At 43.0% G+C, this 22,786-nt stretch overlaps 2 protein-coding genes across 7 annotated transcripts in view; both read right to left on the bottom strand.

The window, feature by feature from the left end:
- Nucleotides 1-657: 657 nt before the first annotated feature.
- Nucleotides 658-2,696, bottom strand: LOC112224555. The gene is made up of 2 exons (XM_024388174.2): nucleotides 2,226-2,696; nucleotides 658-2,122 (listed from the first exon to the last, which is right to left on the bottom strand). The coding sequence occupies exons 1-2, from the start codon at nucleotides 2,340-2,342 to the stop codon at nucleotides 1,457-1,459; spliced, it is 783 nt and encodes a 260-aa protein (XP_024243942.1). The 5' UTR covers nucleotides 2,343-2,696; the 3' UTR covers nucleotides 658-1,456.
- Nucleotides 2,697-2,789: 93 nt separating this feature from the next.
- arfgef3 (ARFGEF family member 3) overlaps nucleotides 2,790-22,786 on the bottom strand; it is a 42,058-nt gene continuing 22,061 nt past the window's right edge. The window contains exons 16-34 of one of the 6 annotated variants that reach the window (XM_042306197.1): nucleotides 20,482-20,697; nucleotides 19,924-20,034; nucleotides 19,530-19,680; nucleotides 19,031-19,318; nucleotides 17,359-17,492; nucleotides 17,088-17,233; nucleotides 16,526-16,705; nucleotides 16,309-16,450; nucleotides 15,901-16,032; nucleotides 15,631-15,734; nucleotides 15,167-15,440; nucleotides 14,831-15,007; nucleotides 14,392-14,506; nucleotides 14,196-14,298; nucleotides 10,804-10,935; nucleotides 10,338-10,468; nucleotides 10,085-10,093; nucleotides 7,927-9,169; nucleotides 2,790-7,409 (exon numbers count right to left, since the gene is read on the bottom strand). In XM_042306197.1, coding sequence (XP_042162131.1) covers nucleotides 7,218-7,409; nucleotides 7,927-9,169; nucleotides 10,085-10,093; nucleotides 10,338-10,468; nucleotides 10,804-10,935; nucleotides 14,196-14,298; nucleotides 14,392-14,506; nucleotides 14,831-15,007; nucleotides 15,167-15,440; nucleotides 15,631-15,734; nucleotides 15,901-16,032; nucleotides 16,309-16,450; nucleotides 16,526-16,705; nucleotides 17,088-17,233; nucleotides 17,359-17,492; nucleotides 19,031-19,318; nucleotides 19,530-19,680; nucleotides 19,924-20,034; nucleotides 20,482-20,697 — 3,980 coding nt within the window. In that variant the 3' untranslated portion in view covers nucleotides 2,790-7,217. The remainder of the gene's footprint in view (nucleotides 7,410-7,926; nucleotides 9,170-10,084; nucleotides 10,094-10,337; nucleotides 10,469-10,803; nucleotides 10,936-14,195; nucleotides 14,299-14,391; nucleotides 14,507-14,830; nucleotides 15,008-15,166; nucleotides 15,441-15,630; nucleotides 15,735-15,900; nucleotides 16,033-16,308; nucleotides 16,451-16,525; nucleotides 16,706-17,087; nucleotides 17,234-17,358; nucleotides 17,493-19,030; nucleotides 19,319-19,529; nucleotides 19,681-19,923; nucleotides 20,035-20,481; nucleotides 20,698-22,786) is intronic. The other 5 variants (XM_024388169.2, XM_024388170.2, XM_024388171.2 and 2 more) reach the window with 5 other exon arrangements.

Here is a 22,786-nt window from a genome sequence, read left to right as displayed (position 1 = left end):
AATTAGTATGTATGGACTAAATAAGAGTACTGCAATAGTCTACCAGATGGCCACTAGATGGCACTCTGCATCATATACCACAGCACTGTAGTAAATCTTCCACACCTCACTGTCTCATCCAGCCCTACTCTCTCTCATTCACTCCAGTACAAATGTGTATGTGTGCGTTCTGGGTCTTTAGGTCTGACACAAAGCTACAGCGGAGAACTAGTCCTGTCTCCTGTCCTTCTTTCACTCCTGTTGCCTCTGACTGCAAACTGTGTGCATATCTTTGTCACACCGAGGCTAGGGGCTAATGCCACAGTGGAGAAGCGGACCTCTCCACAAACTCCCAACACACAGGTGCATCTGTGATGACAGTATGGGTGTCTCGATAGCTCACTGGCCCCTCCATCTAGGGTCCAACTCATAGCAAAAATAAAACAATGTAAGTTCATATTATATGCCTCTACCCTGCATTGGCCCTGTACTGCCACATAATGGGCCTCTCAGATGGCATTGTTCTTCTCAGTGTGCAGCATTGTCGAGGGCCTACATCCAGCTTACTAAGCAACTTGTGGATAGTTTGTCCCAACGGTCGGTAAATGTCAGTCTGCAGCAGCCAGCCAGTGAACTGTTTACAGAAAAATAAATTAAGACGCAAAAACAATATTAGATGTCAAGACTTTAATGTGTTTACAATGAATTGATACATATTTGGACTATCAAATATCACTTTTCAGTTAATGAAAAATATTAAGAAATATCTAAAATAGACCACTTATTTACATTTGGTATTTCATTTTCCTTAGCTGTGCAGTCCAGGAAGGGAGTAATTACATTAGAAATAAGTCTTATAATGATATGAATAATATAACTATAAATAAGAATAGCAAGATATGTTCTTTCCTTTTTTAAACATGACCAGATGACAGAAGAAATAGCTTTATAGACATTTCTGCAACTATCAAAAGCTCCTCAGACAGGTGTTAAACAGTATGAAACGCACAGTAACAGTACCATCTTGATCGGATTATTCTGAATAATTCTGACCATTGACCTCCATGCATTGCTTAACACTATCATGAAAAACTGCACAATATGCTGTACGACACAGCCTAGGAGAAACCCTGGTCTCATACTGGATGTGCTGTTGCCAACTCTTCGGTCATGCTATACATGTTTAGTATGACAATGAAGGAAATACAGAGAGGAGTTAGCAAGAGCACAAACAGACTGTTCCATCAGGCTACAAAGGTACATTTTACAAACACAAAGAGAAGCTGCTCTATGGTTTCAGCTCTTAGCTGCAAGAAATTAAGGAATGACGATCCAGAGATGTTATTTTGATATTGGCCAGGATTCAATCCAGACCGCAGAAGATTTGCATTGACCGCGTTAACATTTGCTTAAAATGGTGCATTGCCAGAAAGGAGCTATCCGATTGAATCCTGCCCTTAGTCCGTGGACTGTTCCTTCACTGAGTCTGCATCTGTCCGGGTTTCATCTGTTCTCCCTTACCAGCAGGTGGATTGGCGCTATTGATGCTGGCAGCTCGATCCGCACCTCTGGAGCTTCTGACAGAGGCAGATCGGTCTATCTTAGGGGGATCCACATCTCTCGAGTTTCCGACAGTGGCAGCTCGATTCAAACCTCTGGAGGTTCTAGTGCCTTCAGCTTGATCCACACCTCTGGAGCTTCGGACACTAGCAGACCGATCCACACCTCTGGAGCTTCGGACACTAGCAGATCGATCCACACCTCTGGAGCTTCGGATGCTAGCAGCCCGGGCTAACTTAGTGAGGGTCTCCTCATAGGGTGTTGGCAGGTAGACCATGAGGAAGACTCCATCAGACATGTCTGTCTCAGAGCTGCAGCTGGGGATATGGTCTCTGTGCAAGGCCAGTGAGGACAGGAAGTCAGTGCTGCTCTCTGGGTCCTGGAGGTCCTGCAGATCTTGGAGGTCCTCCAGGTCCAGGGTGATGACGTTGGTCAGAGCCAATTTGCTGGTAGAGCATCTCCTGTAGACCAGGAAGCCAACGAGGCTGATGAAAAGGAGAGAGGTTGTTGCTACGACAACATAAAGGATGAACTCTTTGCTCATGATGTCCTCACTGGGGGTCAACTCATTCCAGTGGTCACCCTGGCAATAGAGTAAAAGGTGAATAACACTAGTTACTTCTATTTCACATACTTTTAAACATCTCATCCATTTTGTTTAATGTGCATCCTGTTGATCAACTCACCTGAGCATGTTTGTCGAGAGAGGGGAGCGGCGACGGCCCAGACCCAGGGACCCAGTCAAGGCTATCTCTGCCCGCTGGCCCAAACTTCATCCAACCGCTATCCAGTAACATCCGCATGATGCTGGGCTGAAAGCCTGGGCTTGGAGCGCAGAGTGGAGCGACAATCAGAGCGATTATCACTCGTGTCAGGGTGTACAATACTTACAAATGAGGGCATGACAAGCATGGGTCCAGCTAAGAGATCACTGAGGATGTAACAGTGTCCAATCACAGCCAGGCTTCTCCAATCTCTTTGGATTTACTCACAGCAGCACCACATTTGGCCTACATTGCAAATAATGGTTACGTGGGTGGTTGGTCAACTGATGTGGCGAGTGAGGCGGATTTAATTTGTAGTGGGAAAATGCACTCTTAGAGAACCCCCCCCCCTCCCTGTCGGAGAACCAGGTAAAACCCTTTCACCCACAAACACTGTTTTGAGAAAAGTTACTGACCCCCTCTTAGATCAAGAGAGAGTTACATAATTGAGACCAATATAAATTGTATAAAATAAATCATCAGATCTGGTAATCGATTTGTTTGTTTATTCTACAACACAACATAAACGCGCTTTGAAATATGCTGAGTATGAATACAAACATGAATACGTACAATCTGAAGACAAATTACATCAGCAAGGGAGTCAAGCCAGAGAAAGAACACAAACATTATAATAGTTATTTATCAAAGGCAGAAAAAAAGCTTTTAAAAATCACTGACAATATTGGCCCTCTTAGGGCTCTATTAAATCTGTGTCGTTGAAGAATTACAGATTGTGTGATAGATATTTAAAAGGTACTGTAATTCCTGATTGAGCCGACATATGCAGTGTTTTCCATGAATGCAGTCCTAACGAACGCTGAAACGTTGCCTTTAAATTTCATGCTGTAACACAGAACTTTCACGATAGGGATTGAATAGAGCCCTAAGCAAGACATTCTTTCTGCCAGGCTTGTGCCATTCAGTTCATCCATAATACCGACCATAGTCATTCAGAGGAAAATGTACAGAACTTACAAACTGGCAGAAGTTTGACGGTATATGTACACTTAGTTGCCAAACAGTCAAATATTCATAAGACATATGCATATTAATAACAATATATTAACCAAATGTTTTTAATAATCAGTTAATTGAATTTTGTTTGGCTAAACACTTAAGATTGCAGAATTAATCTGTTAACAAAACAGTCGTCTTAGTGCATGAAAACGTTACAGAAACCGTCAGGCATGCTCCACACATTCCTTTCTACATTTTAGAACACTTTCTCACTCTAATTGCCTTAAATTAAGCATTACACAATACACCTCTAGCTACAGGGCCCAGCTGTAAAGGAGACCTTGGTCTCAGTCTGTGTTCCTTGTTGAAATAAAGGTATAATAATACCATTGATGTCAAGTGATTTGAATTCAATCATGTGCTTTTGGTTATAAGACAAAACACATTGAACTGTGTTGAAAACAATTGCCATCTCATGGGACCATACTTTATGGGTTCCAAAAGATTTTTTAATGTTTCTCAAATATTGTTTAAATTGCTCCAAGAGGAATTGCCTTGAATCTTTTTTGAATCATGATCATACAGTATTCATGCGCCATTAAGTAATGTGCTCCCACACTGCAGAACATATGGAATTGGACTATTGATGGTTTCAAATAAATGCATCAACACAGTTTGGGGCAGAGGAGTAAAAATGTGTTATAGGAAGCAATGATATTGCCACAGTCTAGGACGGTTAGATACACAAACACTCCATTGTTTTTAAAATCCACGTCCATCATCCCATAAACTGATCATTTTGAACAAACTGTGTCAAACAATTGGGTCACAATCTACCCACAAATTATCAACTCAGACAATAAGGAATAGTCGACGGTTTCTCTCTCAAAGCCGCTTATATGCCTACGCACTCTCAGGGTCCTGCTCCCTTTTCATCCTCAATCAGCAGATAGGAAGCTACGGCAGATGATACGTTTCTTGGAAAGGATCAACAGTTAGAAGATAGTGCCTCTATATAACACATTCACAAGCTGCATGCTCAGCATCATTTCCAGTGAGATGATGCTGTAAAAGTATACAACGAATGGAACTTAATAATCATCAGCAGCTTACATCAAGGGCTCCATTCAATCTTTATTGCTGAAGTTCAGCTTTACAGCATGATGAGCCTGGTCTCAGACTATAGGTAACAATAAAAAAATTTACATTTTGGGAAAACTCAATAGTTGGTATGTTTACATAACACAGAAGGCTATCGAAGGCAAAAACAAAAGGAGGATGTTTGGTTGTAATATAACGCAAACGTATAGTAACCCAAATGTTGCGTGTTCAAATCTCATCATGGACAACTTTTGCATTTAGTAACTACTATTTTTTTCAGCTACTTAGCATGTTAGCTAACCCTTTCCCTAACCCTTTCCACCTTAACGTTAGCCAGCTAGCTAAATTTAACCGCAACAAATTGGAATTCGTAACATATCATACATATTGCAAATTTGTAACATTGTATGAATTGCAATTCATAACACATCATACGAATTGTAATTTGTAATATATATGGAATGGATGATGGGCATCCACAAATTAATACATACCATACAAATTGACTATGATACCCCTGAGTTCAGGTTGGCGTGACTTGACATTTTAACAGCAATAATCCTGTGGAGACTGTATTCAAGGTAAACGCCGTATGTGTCAGCTCGATCGGAAATGACCTTTACATTTCTAAAATCGCCCCAATCTGTAATGCTTCAGCCATCCAGATTGAATAGAGCCCCTAGACACATACAGTGGGCAGGTCTTTGGTCATTGTACAGTCATTTTCACCTCCCAAAGTTGATCATTTCATTAAGACAGTAAACAAAAAGGTGCATTCTATAATAAACAGTATGTATGCAAAAAAGACTGTCCCAGGTTGTCAGAAGAAAATACACTATAAAGTAAACTGTAATGCACTGTAATAAGTAAACTTGACACTGAAAATTCTACCCCCAGTACTGCAATGGAGACCAGATGAGAATATGCTCAACAAATTATGCAATGAAAGCAATTACTAAACTTTTCAATAGTAGAATATTACATTAACTCTCATGACAGAATTCTAACATAATAACATGTTACTTTCTAGATATCTACATTTAAATGTACTTATTTTTCCGTTTTCTTCTGTATGAAATCATCTTGATTCATTGTAAAAGTGTGTTACTATAATGAGCTTGAGAGTGCTTCCATATAAAAATGTACTATATTCACAAATGCATTTTGGCCAACTTCAATTTTTTTTCTGATCTGTTTTTTTCAATTCTTGCCTATTTTAGAGTACAGTAGAGCTGAAAACCTAATAAGATATATTTATTTTTAATACCTTTTAAGCGCAGACATTTACTACCAGAGATTCAACTAATCTTTGGAGGCCAGCATGAAAATGTCAACTGTATCAAAACATTAGGGAACAAATGTACATTCAAGGGAACATGTTTTGAGAGCAGGTGCATATTATATCTACTAATAAATAATCCACTAAAGTTACTAAAATCCTAGACAAACTTGTGTGGGTGGGTACATAAAAGGCTGTTCTTTGACTGCTCAAATTTACACAAACAGCAATGGCGAACATATATTATAGTGATACATGTACTGAGTGTTCAATCATCTGTCCCTTTTCATTAATACCCAAGCAGATGTCAGCTATTAGAGCAGGGTCAGAGAGGTCAGAGAGGGACAACACGATAGCAATTCTGACATTTCCTATAGAGGGGCTAGTGAGGAGTCCGGCTATGGTCAGGGAAAGGCGTAGTGATTGGAGAATCATCATGTTTGGGTCTGACATTATCGAAGGATGACCGTTTCTAGACAGGCCAGGTCTGAGCATGGCTCCAACCCAAACTGTTGTTGAGGGTATATGAACGAAACATAATCCTGCCTTACAGTATTTGTTGGGTTGTTTATCAACAGCGCTCTCAATGAGGATCAGCATGTGGGGATTTGCTCTCTGATTTCATTGGACATTAATGAGTACGACTCATTGACCTATATGGTGAGATCTCAGGCATGCTTAGATAATAGCAAGGCTGTATTTCTATCATGTTAAAGAATGGATGGATTTGGGCAGTGGTGTAGTGGAGGGTAAACGCCAGTAAAATCATTTTGGGCCCAACAGTTTACCTACCTTTTGCAAAAAAAAAATCCCCGAAAGTATAGGGAGCCGTACTCTTTTCACTGCGACAGCCAATTAGAGTTTATCCACCTAGGGTTTTTACCACTGGATTAGGGTCATGTGGTCTATTTACCTAGTGGGGACTGGGTCACTTTCACCAAGGCCTTGTGACTGGCTGGTGTCATCAAGGCATCTCATCTCCTCTCTTAAACAACATTTGTTAATGTTAATTAATACTAAAGAGAATATCATCCATTTCACTGAGAGGGGCCTGGGCTTGGTAAATCATTTTGCCTGATTTATAGATTGGAATCTTGTCAGAGTGCAGTACACCAATTTACTACTGAAATGTGTAAAGCTAACTGGAACTAATTTCTTCATATAGCACAATATCTGATTTATATACAGTTATTCCAATGTCAAATCACAAATATAAATAAAAAATATATATATTCTTAATGTAATAGCATATTTGCAGTTGTAAAGAATTTATATAAATAATATGTAGTAAACATAAATTGGGGTCTACAATAAATAGCTATGTCAGCTAATTTAAAGACACAACGATTCTATTTTTGGTAAAAAGCTCACTTCCATTTCATTCAGGAGTGACAGCGTTAAAGCAAAACCTAGCAAAGATAAACTGCATGACTTCCTGTAAATTACAATCAAACTGTATGACTTCCTGTAAATTACAATCAAACTGAATGCGGCTAAAAGTGGCAATGCAGATTCTCATTGGCTGAGCCTTTGAGTCTCCCTTTTACAAACACTGTAAGGAACGGAGCTGATCCTCACATAGTGATGTCATACATTCTTCCTACGCGACTCAGCCACTCTCGCACTGCCTGGCGCACACGGAGGTCAGTCACGTGACAGGTCAGCTGACTAATGCAGGGGAACACGGCGGGCTGCAGGGCCACGAAGGTAGGGTCTGGAAGGAGCTGGATCTGAGTCAGGATGGTCAGAACCATGTTAGTCCATGCCTAGAGAGAGAGTGAGAGAGGCAGAGAGAGAACGAGGGAACAAGAACAAAATAAAGAGAACGAGAGAGGATTGAGTGTTTATCCAATCATGAAAAGAGAACTGGACCTGTATCTGGCAATGTTTTCCCTGCATGCAGTCCCACCTGTATCTGGCAATGTTTTCCCTGCATGCAGTCCCACCTGTATCTGGCAATGTTTTCCCTGCATGCAGTCCCACCTGTATCTGGTCATGTTTCCCCATGCAGTCCCACCTGCAGTCCCACCTCCCACCTGTATCTGGTCATGTTTCCCCTGCATGCAGTCCCACCTGTATCTGGCAATGTTTTCCCTGCAAGCGGTCCCACCTGTATCTGGTCATGTTTCCCCTGCATGCAGTCCCACCTGTATCTGGTCATGTCTCCCCTGCATGCGGTCCCACCTGTATCTGGTCATGTTTCCCCTGCAGTCCTACGTGTATCTGGTCATGTTTCCCCTGCAGTCCTACCTGTATCTGGTCATGTTTCCCCTGCAGTCCTACCTGTATCTGAGCCTCTGAGTCTCTAATGGAGACGCTGTGGGAGCTTGCTGTAGAACCGGAGCGGGGTCTGATCTTCTCCTGCCTCAGCACCTCTGGCCCGGCACTGAACGAGTGTCTCATGGGCCCCGGGTCCACCAGCTGCTGGGGCCTCTGTGGGTTGGAGGACTCTGGGCCCCTCATCGTCCCTGCCTCGCCCCTGTTCTCTCCCCCCTTGGTCTCCTTCACGAAGGTGGAATGGTTGTGCTGCTGCTTTCTCTTCTTGTACTCCATCATCAGCTTGGTGATGGTCTTGTCGGTGGCGATGGTGTATAGCTTGTTCCCAGCACTCTCCCACCACTCCTTCTTGCGGCCCGCTGGGTCTCTCCTCTCCCCTCTCAGGTGTGGCAGGCTGTCCATGCAGTAGCCAGCAGTAGGGCTGTGTGTGTCCTCCGACGGCGTCTCTGCCAGGTGGGAGCGCACGCTGTCATCTGAGGGTGTTCCCCGGCCGGACAGGCCTCCCGTGGAGGGAGTGGGAGTCTCTGGGGTGGAGGGGAAGAAGGGCAGGAAGAAGAGGGGGTCCCCCCGGAAGACGGGCACTGCCTCGTCCACCAGGTTCTCCTGGTCCAGGTGCATCTGGATGTAGTTGTTGCAGAGGTCCATGCAGAGCTTGTGCAGCCGCTTGACCAGCCAGGCCCAGTCTGCGCTGCTGACCGGCTGGATGCTGAGTGAAGGGATGGTGGCCCTCCACTGGCGCTTCTCCTTCCCCCGCGGGGGACTCACCTGAGCCGTCTCCTCGAAGATGTCCTCGTCCTCGGAGGAGCACTGCTGGGAGGAGTCGGAGCTGCCTTCGCCCTCCTCGTAAAGGATCTTCTTCACCAGCTCAGCCGTGATACTCTCTTGGTTGGTGAGCGTGGCACACAGCAGGGCCTGGAAGTAGATGTTGAAGCTCATGGCAGACTGGCGGTACAGGTTGGCAGCGCCACACACCCCAGACACCTTCATCAGCAGGTACTTGAGGCCCGGGCGCGTGTCGAAGTCTCGGGCTGTGCGGTAGGAGTCCAGCAGCAGGTCGAAGATGATGGCCAGGTTCTGCATGGAGATGTAGCGCAGGAAACCAGATGGTCTAGGATCAGATACTGGGGTGGTCTTCTCCTGGGTCTCAGCATCACCAGGGTGCTTAAACTCCTCCAGCAGAATGTCATACAGGTTCTGGAGCAACACTTGATGAGAGAGTAAGCTAACCACTATAGTTCTGAAAGGAATCCTATAGATCAGATGGAGAAAAAGGTTAATGAAACCATTTATGTAAATAGATTCCTATTTGACTTATATTTGGTTTGTCTGATTGTCAGAAACATGCAACAACTTACTGGGATTTAAGCTTTAAAGTTTTACGACACTGCTTTTAAAAGCTACAATCCTTAGTTGCTGCATCCATTTTTGGACATATAAATGAATGATATGTACCCATTGATTCTTGAGGAATATAACTTAGAAATACCTCATGAGCTTAGTTCAACTGTCGTACCCTATCATCAGAACCCAAAATATAAGCTTGGTTGTTTGTAAACAATAAAAATGTAAACAAACAGTAGCCTCAAAACATGGTTAAAACTATAATTTTGATATAATTGATGGTCAGTCCTTGCATCCATAGCTCTGTTTATGAATTTGAGAGTGGTTATATTTCTCCAGCCCCATCCCTCAGCTGTTTACCAAAACAAAGGTATGCTATTGTTTCAATTAAGGACTCTAGCTTTAAATCTCAGACATCAATTTCTCCATCCTTCAGGGCATCATATGAGGTTTCTGATAAACAGCATTAAAGAAAAGGTCCTTAACTGAAAGTCAAAAGCAGATTTAATAAAACCACATTGTAATCCCAAAGAGCTTGATCAAAATAATAATACTGTATCAGAGGTCAGAGGACTCTGGGAATATTCTTATTTTATAAAAAGGGAAAGAATTTCATATCTACGCATGGTGGATAAGACAAAGTCTTCATCATCTGCACAGTAGCTTATGTCATCTGATAACAGATGTTGACATGACATAATATGGTCCATGACATTGAATGGATGCTTAAAGGAAAAATGTAAATATTGAATATACAGGTGGGCATAAATGCTGCTCACAGTAAACCAGAATCATGGTATGGGTGTCATCGAAGTGCTCTTACCCAATTTTTCTGTTGTAAGTCCAGCACATGAGAGAGAAATCAGCACATAAGGAGATAGAATATACTGCACATCGAAAGCTACATTCTGAGAACGGGCTGTGAACCTAGATAAACTGTAACACACTATATATAGATAGTGAATAGATTAGAATAGAGCAATGATTCAAAGTTGATGGTGTACTGTACACGACAGGTTGAACACACAGTATACAAAAGCCACCACACACCAGCTATGTGATTAAACATTGCAAACCTTTTCTGAGTGTGACCATTGGATTGCTGGTCTGAAGGGAGCTCTATGATGAGCACACAAGACTGGGCATGCTCAAAGCCTTCTTTGTTATTGGGGGTTTTAGGGGAGCACTGGGTGTCCAGCATAAACACCTAAAGACAGGAGGAAGATAGGAGACATGTTCAACAACTATAAAGTTATACTGAACAATATACATGAATAATGAAATGTACTGTCTACATAGAAGATTTGAGACTTAATACAGAGGTTTGAAATGTTGTTTAATAACATCTAGATTGATGAATAGTAGTATTGGACACAGGTCTGACTGTGGACAGCCACACATGTATACGTCATTTCACATCAACATGCATGTAAGCCTAGGCCTGGATTCAATCCGGACTGCAGAAGATCCGTGCAATAGGGCGACTGACATTTAAAGGTGATTTCCGATTGAGTAAACTAGTGTGTGGTGGTGGAGGGTCACCTGCTGGGCCATGGCTCTGATTCTCCAGTACTCTGCCTCAGCAGAGGGGGAGTGGGACGGAGCGGCCACCTTAACCTCACAGGCGTCCCCAGAGAAGCTGTCTGAACCACTACGGAAACACGCCAGCAGGTTCTACACAAGAGGTAGAGACACAGAAACACACACAGGTTCTGTGTGGCACTCTGGCATGCATGCTGAAGCTATACAGTCTGGAGCACAAGGTTACATACAATGTGATCCAATCAACAGGATCTAGAACACACTGATCAACTGCAACTCTCTCAATCAGACACACATGGAACGTCATACAAACAGTTGAGACAGTGAAAGTATACATACACCTAGGATAATTTTTTATGTCTAAAGAAATTAATGAATGACAGTAATCCCAACATTCATTACTGGAACTAAACATCTAAATTATAGTGGACATTTACTTTTACTAGGGAATTAATGACCTGTCCTGAATGTAGATGACCCATTTACAACAACTATGACTCTTTTATAAAGCCCTTTTTACAGTTGTCACAAAGTGCTTTAAAGCCCCAAAGAGCAAGCAATGCAGAGGAGGAAGCACAAAAAAAGCACAAGCCTGAGAAAGTTGGTCTTGTCCATACAGTATGCCTGCGTGCATATAGAGTCTACCACTATATGTTTTAAGACAGTCTGAATAAACAATGCTGTTAGTGAAGACACAATCCATTCTTAAGTAGAGTAATCTCTTGCAAGGTCACTATATTTAAAGGTCTGTTATTGGTAGTAATGAATCATGCATTTAAGCCCTCTTTCTACTACAATACAAGTAGAGACAAGCTTTTTATTTTCTCTCTAAAAAGGCTGCAGCTTTAAGCTTTAAAGAAGATTATATTTGGTCCTCTCATATTGTGCAGGGCTGGGACTGAGGAAAATACTTGTCGTGAGACGTATCCTTCTAAATGTAGCCTACCTAGTGTAGGAATGATATGGGGCTAGAAACATGCATTCACCTGCTGCCACACAGCACAGCCATAATCAGAATGAATGGGTTAAAGGCCCAATGCAGACATTTTTTATCCCAATATCAAATCATGTCTGGAAAACAAGTACAGTGCATTCAGAAAGTATTCAGACCCCTTGACTTCAACATTTTGTTACATTACAGCCTTATTCTAAAATGTATAAAATATATATTTCCTCATCAATCTACATACAATACCACATAATGACAAAGTAAAAACAGTTTTTTAGAAATTGTAGCAATTTTTTTTATATCACATTTACACAAGTATTTAGACTCTTTACTCAGCACTTTGTTGAAGCACATTTGGCAGCGATTACAGCCTTGAGTCATTTTTGGTATGACGCTACAAGCTTAGCACAACCGGTTTTTGGGGAGTTTCTCCCATTCTTCTCTGCGGACACTCTCAAGCTCTGTCAGGTTGGATAGCCATTTTTGTCCCCCTGTCTCTGTTGCTGCACAGCCATTTTTGGGTCTCCAGAGATGTTCGATCTGGTACAAGTTCAGGCTCTGGCTGGGCAACTCAAGGACATTCAGAGACTTGTCCCAAAGCCAGTCCTGTGTTGTCTTGGCTGTGTGCTAGTGTCGTTGTCCTGTTGGAAGGTGAACCTTTTCCCCAGTATGAGGTCCTGAGTGCTATGGAGCAGGTTTTCATCATTAATCTCTCTGTACTTTGCTCAGTTCATCTTTCACTCGATCCTGACTAGTGTCCCTGTCCCTGCCGCTGAAAAACATCCACACAGCACGATGCTGCCACCACCATGCTTCACCGTAGGGTTGATGTCAGGTTTCCTCCAGACGTGACGCTTGGCAATCAGGCCAAAGAGCTCAATCTTGGTTTCATCAGACCAGAGAATCTTGTTTCTCATGCTCTGAGTCTCTTTAAGTGCCTTTTGGCAAACTCTAAAGCGGGCTGTCATGTGCCTTTTACTGAGGAGTGGGCCACTCTACCATAAAGGCCTATTTGGTGGAGTGCTGCAGAGATGGTTGTCCTTCTGGAATCTTCTCTCATCTCCACTGAGGAACTCAGGAGCTCTGTCAGAGTGACCATTAGGTTCTTGGTCACCTCCCTGACCAAGGCCCGTCTTGGTGGTTCTAAACTTATTTTATGTGAGAATTATGGAGGCCACTGTGTTCTTGGGAACCTTCAACACTGCAGAAATGTTTTGGTACCCTTCCCCAGACCTGTGCCTCGACACAATCCTGTCTCGGCGCTCTACAACAATTCCCTTGACCTCATGGCTTGGTTTTTGCTCTGACATGCACTGTCAACTGTGGGACCTTATATAGACAGGTGTGTGCTTTTCCAAATCATGTCCAATCAATTGAATTTACCACAGGTGGACTCTAATCAAGTTGTAGAAACATCAAGGATGATCAATGGAAACAGGATGCACCGGAGCTCAATTTCGAGTCTTATAGCAAAGGGTCTGAATACTTATGGAAATAACGTATTTTGTTTTTGTATTTTTATCAAATGTGCCAACATTTCTAAAAACCAGAAGGACAAAGCGAAAACGGGTTAGATGTGTAGATTGATGTAGAACATTTTTAATTTATTCCATTTTAGAATAAGGCTGTAACAAAAATGTGGAAAAAGTCAAGGGGTCTGAATACTTTCTGAATGCACTGCAAATACCTTACTGTAATAGCTTTTAATTAATATGTTAAAATTAGCTTTCTAGCAAAAAACTATTTCTCAAGCAAGAATTTTGCAAGGACTGTCTGGGAGTGGTCTGAGTGGGGAGGGGAAATGGATAACTAGCTGTTATTGGCAGAGGTTTGGAACTCTTTCTTATTGTTCTATTAAATAATTCACCATCTGGTGTTGTAATTTTGACTGCACTGGGCCTCTAAACGAGGTGATTTTGTGTCCTATTATTGTAATTTGTTCATGGCATTAATATCACCTCATGAGATCATTGCCAGGGAAAGCTTTTTACATCATTTTCTAAACGGGTGTTGATTATTCCACTGGCCTCAACCCTGAAGAAGGCACAGCGTTGACGAAACGTTGATTAGGTTTACCCATTCAATTGTTGGGAGCATATAGAGTGTGTGGCTTGATTTTTATACAGTTTATTCCACTGGTCTAAAATAACAACCATGGAAAAATTTGAGAGGAAGTTTGCACCTTTAATTATTTTAAGATTAAACCCCATTGACACAGGGGATGGCAGGGGGTTCTGACTACAGGGAGTACAGCTACGACCGGAACTTTTCGTAGCAGGTTTAGTAGCATTTTCAGGTAGCATTTTCAGTAACCCTAACCCTTTTCCTAACCTTAAATCTCCTAACCTCCCACGTGAATTATCCTAACCTGCTATGAAAAAGTCAATTCTGGTCGTAGCTACACTACCTCTAGTCAGAACCATGGCACGGCCCAGGTATTTACCTTGACAGGCTCCAGGGTGGCAGAGAAGGCATCCTGCAGGGCACAGCATGCCAGACGCCACATCTCCTCAGTGAAGACTGGGCCTACCGTCACCAACACGTACCTGCCACAGGAAGAGACAAACACCTGTCATCTACAGCTCAGTCATACACATTCTGTGTGTGTGTGAGCGTGCACAGCGCAAGTGCATGGTCACCTGATGCAGGAGCAGCCCACTCTAGAGATCGTCTCAGCAGGTTCAGCCACACAGGCCACCAGCAGCTTGAAGAGGTCCTTTAGCATCAGGTTGATCAGATGCTCATAGCCAATATCTACAGGAGGACAGAGATATCAAGGATACAGACAGGGGGACAAACAGGATCTGGGGGCGTATGTATCAGGGATCTCAGAATAGGAGTCAGGATCAAGTTTTCCTTGCCCATGTAGAAATGTTCAATGTGATCTAAAAGGCAAAACTGATCCTAAATCAGCACTCCTACTCTGAGACCCTGGATACATACGGCCCCTGGGCTACATAAGTTTCACAAAGACCTATTTTGTCTGTTTAACTGCCTAAGTGCACTTCCATCTCTGCTGACAGCTTTGTGTACACTATGTTTGACCACCACTCAGGAGTCATTCCATGGCCACTGTACCTGAGTGGATGAAGCTTTGAATGTGCTCCACTACCAGCTCACAGCACAACCCAATGGCGTGCTTGAAGTTGGCTGCGGCTATGTCCCAGTACGCATGGTCGCCATGGCTACGCTGGAGCCAGAGTGACATCACAGGAAGAAGAAGCTGGATCACAGAGAATATGGCAAAGCCCGGTCCTATGGAGGTGGAGAAAAAAAATAACCGGTTTTCATGTAGGCTACATTCATAATGACTATGTTTATCTTATAAAATTATCACCCAGACCATATAAACCAAACTCTAGTGGAGAGTGTTGAATCTGATCTGTCCTTTGGTGTTATGGTATCACTTCTAACCTGGCAAGTTGGTGAGCGCTCTGAGAAGTTCAAACAGTAGTTCCAGGGTGGGGGGCTGGTGCTGCCGGGGGCAATTCGATACCGCTGCAGTCAGCTGCTCCAGCAGCAGGATCCAAACCTGGATCAAGCCTGTGTCATCGTCAAACTCAGCCAGGACGCAGTCCATGCCATCCTCACTGCTGACAGACTTCTCCTGGGCCCTCATGGGCAGGCTGGCCAGCCGGGCTCCCAGGAACACTGGCTTGGAAGGCATCTTGTAGATTTTGGCAAGCAGCTGCAGAAGAAAACCTCATCATACAGTGTGGATACACTAAACGTAGATGGAAAGTTCTTCCTTTAGCCCGTTGTGTGACCCTTTATCTATTTTAATAGACTTTCTGGAAGCCTGTCTGATAAAATAACTCATTCTCGTGTGACGCCCATTGAAAATAGTTAAGGTGGCCCATGGGCCAGTGTTTTCCTACCTGAGAGCACTTCCTCAGGTAGTCCAGAGCAGGGAGGCACAGGTCTGTAGAACTGTAGCCAGTGGCATTGACACAGTCCCCAATCTCCTTATAGTCCACTTCTCCTGGGAACAAGGCCAACACACTCACTGATGGCAATCAGAGTAATCAATTCCATTATTTCTTACCAAATAAGATGAACATTCAATGTCTCTACCTAAAAATGTGACGATCATGACAGTAGTATTACACATCCATAGAAAAATAAAATGGTGTAATCATCTCATTTACCTGACTTACCTAAACCTTTGACAAACTTCATAAGGCACATGATGTAGTCAGTTGCTGCGTTGGCGAAGACCTGAATGTTGTCGGTGTTGATAAACGCTTCAAAGACATCAAACACAGGTGCCTGAGACTTCCCTGCATTACAGACAGAGCAGAAAACAACCTCAACAAAAAAAAAACAGCGATATACAGGAATCTCCTTCGAGAGAGGAGACGAGGCTCTGTGCCAACATACAGTTTCTCCTGCTGAGACTCTCTCTCATAAGCCATCATTACAGACAACACAAAGAACCAGAATGCATGTGAATACAATAGAAATACTGTAGCCGGGCAGTAACTGAGGGAATACAATAACACATAGAAACATTGAGATGTAACAAACTCAACGACTAGGCTGCCTGTCATACATACCCATGGAATATTCTCCTATCAGGTAGTCTTTCATGTCTGGCTTGTTCCCATGCACAGTCCTCAGGGCACTGAATAGAGGTCTCCAGCCAGACTGGATCTGAGGGGAACACATCTCTACCAGCTCCCCTATGGACGTGACCACCTGAGGGACAAACAATAGGACGTTTCAACTACCGGGTCAACTAATTATAAGAGGTGTGTGTGTGGGACAACTCACCTGGTCCTGCACGTCCTCGTCACACAGCTCCAGCTGCATGATGTGCTCGAAGGGTCTGAAGAGCGCCTCGTTAAAGTGGAAGTGGGGAAGCTCTGCCCAGCTGGTCAGCACCTCCATCAGAACATCATGGATGAAGGACACAGCCTTTTGGGAAACATGGCGCTCTTTGTGGCAGGCAGCCTAGGAGGAGACAGAGAGAAACAGTAACGAGAACAATGCCCAATGGGCAAAAACTGGTAGAATCAACACTGTTCCCATGTCATTTCAACAACAAAAACTCTATATGTAAATGACATTGAATCAACTTGGAAAACTAAGGGAATTACATATTTTCTCACCAAACTAAATCCAACGGCCGCATGAAATGTTTGTTGATTTCACGTTAGTTCACGAACGTAAATCAAAACTAGATGTTGAACTGATGTCTGTGCCCAGTGGGTATAGGCCTAATATAACCTGCAGAAAGGGTGAACCTATTAGGCTATACCATATTAGTGATCGTGGAGGAGAGGACATCAGCAAAGGAGGCTACACAGTTGAGACGCATTCCCTGTGCTCCTACCTCCACCAGGTGCGGTGCCACTATGCTCCAGGCCCTCATCATGTGCAGCAGGGGTCTGGTCTTATTCCTCACGATCCGCAGCATGGCCTCCCCCAGCCGGAACAGATGCAGGGCGCTACGCCTGTCCATGGTGGACTTTGCCTCTCCTAAAAACACACAGGCAATATTGATGTCCTTTGGGACTGTTCTGTTGGTTCTATTCTACTGGGCAAATTTGACCCAGGGTTTTTATCTAAGTCTGTTGGGGATAAGCATGTGCTGTGTTTGGTACCTGGCATGGCTAAGGAGTAGTCTCCTGTCTCAGTGACTGAGTCAAAGAGCTGGGACTGAGATGCTCTCCTCAGCTGGTGCAGGAAACCCACCAGGCTAACCATGTTCAGTTTACTGACAGAGTCCTCAAATAACCTGCAAAAAAGGTCATACAGTGGAATCAAAATTATTGCCACTATATTCTTCAAACAGCAGAAAGGAATCACCACAAGCCAATTAGAAAGCTGTGGGACTAGTAGGAGAGTGAAACATCTGCCAGATAAGTGTTTTTATTATTTCCTCTAAAAGCGGCCTAGTGCTTATGTAGTTATATAAACACTGCAGGCAGGGCCGGATTAATGCAGGGACTCAAGCCCGTAGGGGGCCCAAGAGTCCCCCCAAAAAAGAGATAAACCATTTTATTTATTTATTTTTATCCAACCACAGAAGCCCACTCTGAATGTTCAAAATACACCAGAGTATAATTTTGCCACAGAGGACCAATAGCTAAAAAAAAATAACCGGGGACTAAATTTTATCACAGGCACATACAGGTAACTTCCAAAACACTTAAAATGTCTTAAAAGGGTGTTGGGCCACCACGAGCTGCCAGAACAGCTTCAAAGTGCCTTGGCATAGATTCTACAATAGGACCTAAACCATGGCAGGAAAATGCACCCCACACATAACATACTGTATATTTTGTATTCCTCATTTACTCAAGTGTTTCCTTTATTTTGGAAGTTACCGGTATGCCTACAGTGGGGAAGGTCGCAATTTGTGCTGCATGCAGTGCCAAATATAGGACAGTCTGTTGTGTTGTGGCCATAGACATATAATCCATAGAAGATTTTTGGAACATCTAACCCTGGCAATTTGACTGTTAAACTCATGGATACACTAGCAATGGCTGCCAGACCTGACTTGAATGGGAACTGCCATCTATGAATTATATTTATACGGTTGGTTGCGGCTGTTAGTTTGCCTTTTGCAAATTTCAAAATACAATTGCAGGAAACACATACAGTTTGAAAAGTAAATGCCTACCGCTGAAAAGAGAAGACTAATCTTTCTGTAGAACCAATATATATATATTTTTCTTTCTCAACTCCCAATTTTCAGCAGCACTGTTTTTCAAAGTAGTTTATCATGAGATATGCTATGGCCTTGACGAGACCATCACCGGTGAGTAGCCTACAGCTTCATCTTCTTCATTAGGTGAGACAGTGTGACACTGGAAAGTGTATTTAGGTACCCTATAATACACAGTTTATATTTCCTCAGAATATTGTACAAATCTGTGTGTCACTTCATGATGATTTCTTAATCTGGCCCTGACTGCAGACTATAACTTATCCATGTGTAATTGGCCTATGTCCAGAAGAGAAAGTGCTGCATGACCATGTGACTCTTAATTTGTACAATCAAGAGTACCACATCACATACTGGTCTGGGTCAAATACTTTCATGTACTTGAGCTGTGCTTGATCCACACTGCCACCAGGTGGCCATTTAACATGGGCTGCTGTTTCTTTCACTGACAACTTTTGTATTTCAGCCTAGTCAGTCAACAATAACTATATTGTTTGTTTCATATTGCTATTCAGGCATGAAAGTCAATGAAAAAGAGAGCGAGAGGAGAATATGAAACTTAGTATGCTATTCAGACAGTTCTGTAGCCTATACTGCAGTACCTGTCTGCCTGTGTAGATAGGGTGCAGACGGCCTTGGATGCGCTGGTCCCAGTCATCAGGCTACGGTCCAGGCCTTTCCCCCCCCTACCCTCCCTTAGCAGCTCCTGGATGGACTGGGGCTGGATGACCGGCTGGCTGCTGAGGGCCAGATCTCTGTCCGGACTAGGCTCGCCACACAAATCCAGCCCCAGGTCTACAGCCTGCTGGGCCTGGGTGATGGTCATGGTGGCCTGGGAGCTGCCGTCGCTGAAGTGGCTGTGCTCCAGAGAGCTGACATATTCGCTCACCCTGGATAGACAGAGACCAGTACGCTACTGTATTGTTCAGTGTGTCGTTACAGATGAGAGTTCACATTATAGATGAGTGTTAGTAACCTGTGGCTGCAACTGTACCGAGAATCCAATGTAATATGCCATCATGCCTTTTTCTCAGTGGTTATGGAGAGGGTTGTGACTTCGATCTCTGCATCGCCTGCCCTGCCACAGCTTGGCTGTATTACCTGAAGACATGGGGCCAGCAGTCCTGGTTGTGGCTGCCCATCTCCAGGCCCACGTTGAGGATGGCCTCCATGCAGAGCACATGGGCCGTGTGCAGCCGCACCCCCTGAGGACGTCCCATCTGCTCAAGCTTCTGCTCCACACGCTGCTTGACTGGGAACACACACACCCAACAGACACAGGATCAGATCAGATCCCAGCACTCTAGCTAGCACCGTATCAAAAACTAAAATGTGACCATGTAACTATGGGATTTATCCTCTATGTGTCTTGCACAGTAATGACAAATGAAATGTCATCTTTGGTGTATACACTACTTTTATAGTACGGTATGTGTGTTTGAAAAAGGCAATTGAATCCCTGTGTACAGTATGTTATGTGGGATGCTGTAAGTACCATGTGTGATGGCATCTCCAGACTCGCCCACCTCCCTCTCCTCCTTCTCCTCCTGCACACACGAGGCTGCCGCCATCTGGGCCAGAGCCGAGGCACAATTGGCAGCCACACCTAGAGAACGCAAGAATATTCATATTCATTAGAGCTGATGGTAATCAAAGACAAGCTGGGCTGAGAGGGCCTACGGCACAGGTCACAGAGTGCCAGGCCAATACTTTATCATCATATGGTCCTGATTCATATATGTTTTCAGGGACATTTCAATAGCTACACAAATAGACCTATGAAGTATTCAGATATTGTTCAAAATCTAAGCAAAACCTTTGCTTGAGTTTGATTCTCTCAAAACGTGATGTTTTTGTACTTATGTCTTTGTGGACACACATCTAAACCAGACCTGGAATCAAATAATTTTCTTTCAAATACTTTGAGCCTTTGACCCAGCCAGCCTCTGATCTAAACACACTAGCTAGTGGGTTAACTAAACGCTTCCTGTTGAAGATTATATTCAGTCAGGAAGGCCTTATCCACAGTCACCGTGATGTTGGGTCCTGTTACCTAGAGCACAGCTGAGCCCGGCTGCCTTGCGTAGTCCATCCAAGCTGAGACAGATGGTGTCTCTCTCCCTCTGGCTCTGCTCCTTCAGCCCCTCAGACCCCAGCATGAAGGCCAGGCCCTTGGAGCTGCCCGCCATGCGCCCCGTCAGTGGGGTGGACAGGGTGTCCATCAGATTCTTCCAGCAGCCCATCAGGATGTAGCGAGCAAACACTATGCCTGAAATAATATGAATGAATGTTGAGTGAGTGAGTGAGCCAGACACTTATCTGTGCACTGACCAAGACAATATGTATGAAACAGGGTCAAATGGGGGTTGGGTCAGACCCTTAAAGCTAGAATCTGCAGCTGAAAGGGTCACCCTGCCTCTGTTTTGGTAAAAAAAAAAAAAAAAAACAGATGGGCCTGTAGAAATGTAACCATTCTTAAATGCATAGACAGAGCTAGGATCCAAGGACTGACCATCCACAATATAAAATAATTATAGTTTAAAACTTATTAGGGATAGGGGGCAGTATTTTCACGTCCGGAAGAAAAGCGTGCGCAAAGTAAACTACTTGTTACTCAGGCCCAGAAGATAGGATATGCATATAATGGGTAGTTGTGGATAGAAAAAAACTCTAAAGTTTCTAAAACTGCTAAAATAATGTCTGTGAGTATAACAGAACTGATTTGGCAGGCGAAACCCCGAGGACAAACCATCCAGGGTGGAAAAAAATTGTCATAGTATTTCCCAATGGTTTTCTATGGGAAGCCCTATTTAATAGGAACCTGGTTGCAGTTCATATGGCTTCCACTAGATGTCAACAGTCTTTAGAAATTGTTCGATGTTTTTCTTTTGAGAAATGAAGTAGTATGGCTGTTCATTGTAAGTGTCACTCCAGGTGGACTCTACTGTTTGGTGCGTGTGAACTGGAACGCGCTTCACGTTGTTTTTATCCGGTATTGGAAACAGTTTATCCCACCTTAAAGTTTATCAATGATTTACATTTTAGGATACCTGAGGTTGGATTAGGAATGTTGTTTGAAATGTTTGGACCAAGTTTACAGGTAACTTATTAGATACTTTGTAGTCATGTTGGGCGAGTTGGAAGCGGTATATTTCTGAACCAAACGCACCAAATAAATTGACATTTTGGGGATATAAAGGAATTTATTGACCAAAACGGCTATTCATTGTGTCACTGAGACATTTGGGATTGCAAAAAGAAGAAGATATTCAAAAGGTAAGGCATTTATTATATAGTTATTTCTGACTTGTGTCGCCACCTGCCTGGTTGAAAATTATTTTCATGTGTTTGTCTGCAGGGCGCTGTCCTCAGATAATCGCATGGTCTGCTTTCACCATAAATCCTTTTTGAAATCTGATACTGCGGCTGGATTAACAAGAAGTTAAGCTTTATTTTGATGTATTACACTTATATATTTGTGAATCTTGAATCTTGATATTTCTGTAGTTTGAATTTGGCGCTCTGCAATTTCACTGGATGTTGTCAAATCTATCCCGCTAACGGAATTGGCGCGCGAAGGGATCACTAACAGGCATTCTTTGAGGCTATACAGTGTTTGTTTACATCAACTTTATTAACAAACATTGGAGTAAAAAAATATATATATTTTGGGTTCTGATGAGGTGACAATTGAAGTAAACTCATTTATGAGTTACATTCAAGAATCAAATGGGTGTACAGTGCATTCTGAAAGTATTCAGATCCCTTCACTTCTTCCACATTTCATTACGTTACAGCCGTATACTAAAATTGATTAAATACATTTTTTTTTAGATTTGCAAAAAATAAATAAAAAACAAACCGTTTTTGCTTTGTCATTATGGGGTATTGTGTGTAGATTGAAAAACAACAATTCAATCAATTTTAGATTAAGGCTGTAACGTAACAGTGTGGAAAAAGTCTAGGGGTCTGAATACTTTCCGAATGCAATGTACAGTACCAGTCAAAAGTTTGGACACCTACTCATTCAAGGGTTTTTATATGAAATAACACATATGGAATCATGTAGTAACCCAGAAAAGTGTTAAACAAATCTAAATATATTTCAGATTCTTCAAAGTAGCAACCCTTTGCCTTGATGACAGCTTTGCACACTCTTTGTATTATCTCAACCAGCTTCATGAGGTAGTCACCTGGAATCAAATCAAATTGTATTTGTCACATACACATGGTTAGCAGATGTTAATGCGAGTGTAGCGAAATAAGTAATCTAACCTAACAATTTCACTACCTTATACACACACAAGTGTAAAGGAATGAATAAAAATATGTACATAAAAATATATGAATGAGCGATG

The sequence above is a fragment of the Oncorhynchus tshawytscha genome, linkage group LG25 (assembly GCF_018296145.1).
Source record: "Oncorhynchus tshawytscha isolate Ot180627B linkage group LG25, Otsh_v2.0, whole genome shotgun sequence".
Classification (NCBI taxonomy): Eukaryota; Metazoa; Chordata; class Actinopteri; order Salmoniformes; family Salmonidae; genus Oncorhynchus; species Oncorhynchus tshawytscha.
This window is presented reverse-complemented; position numbering and strand designations above follow the sequence as displayed.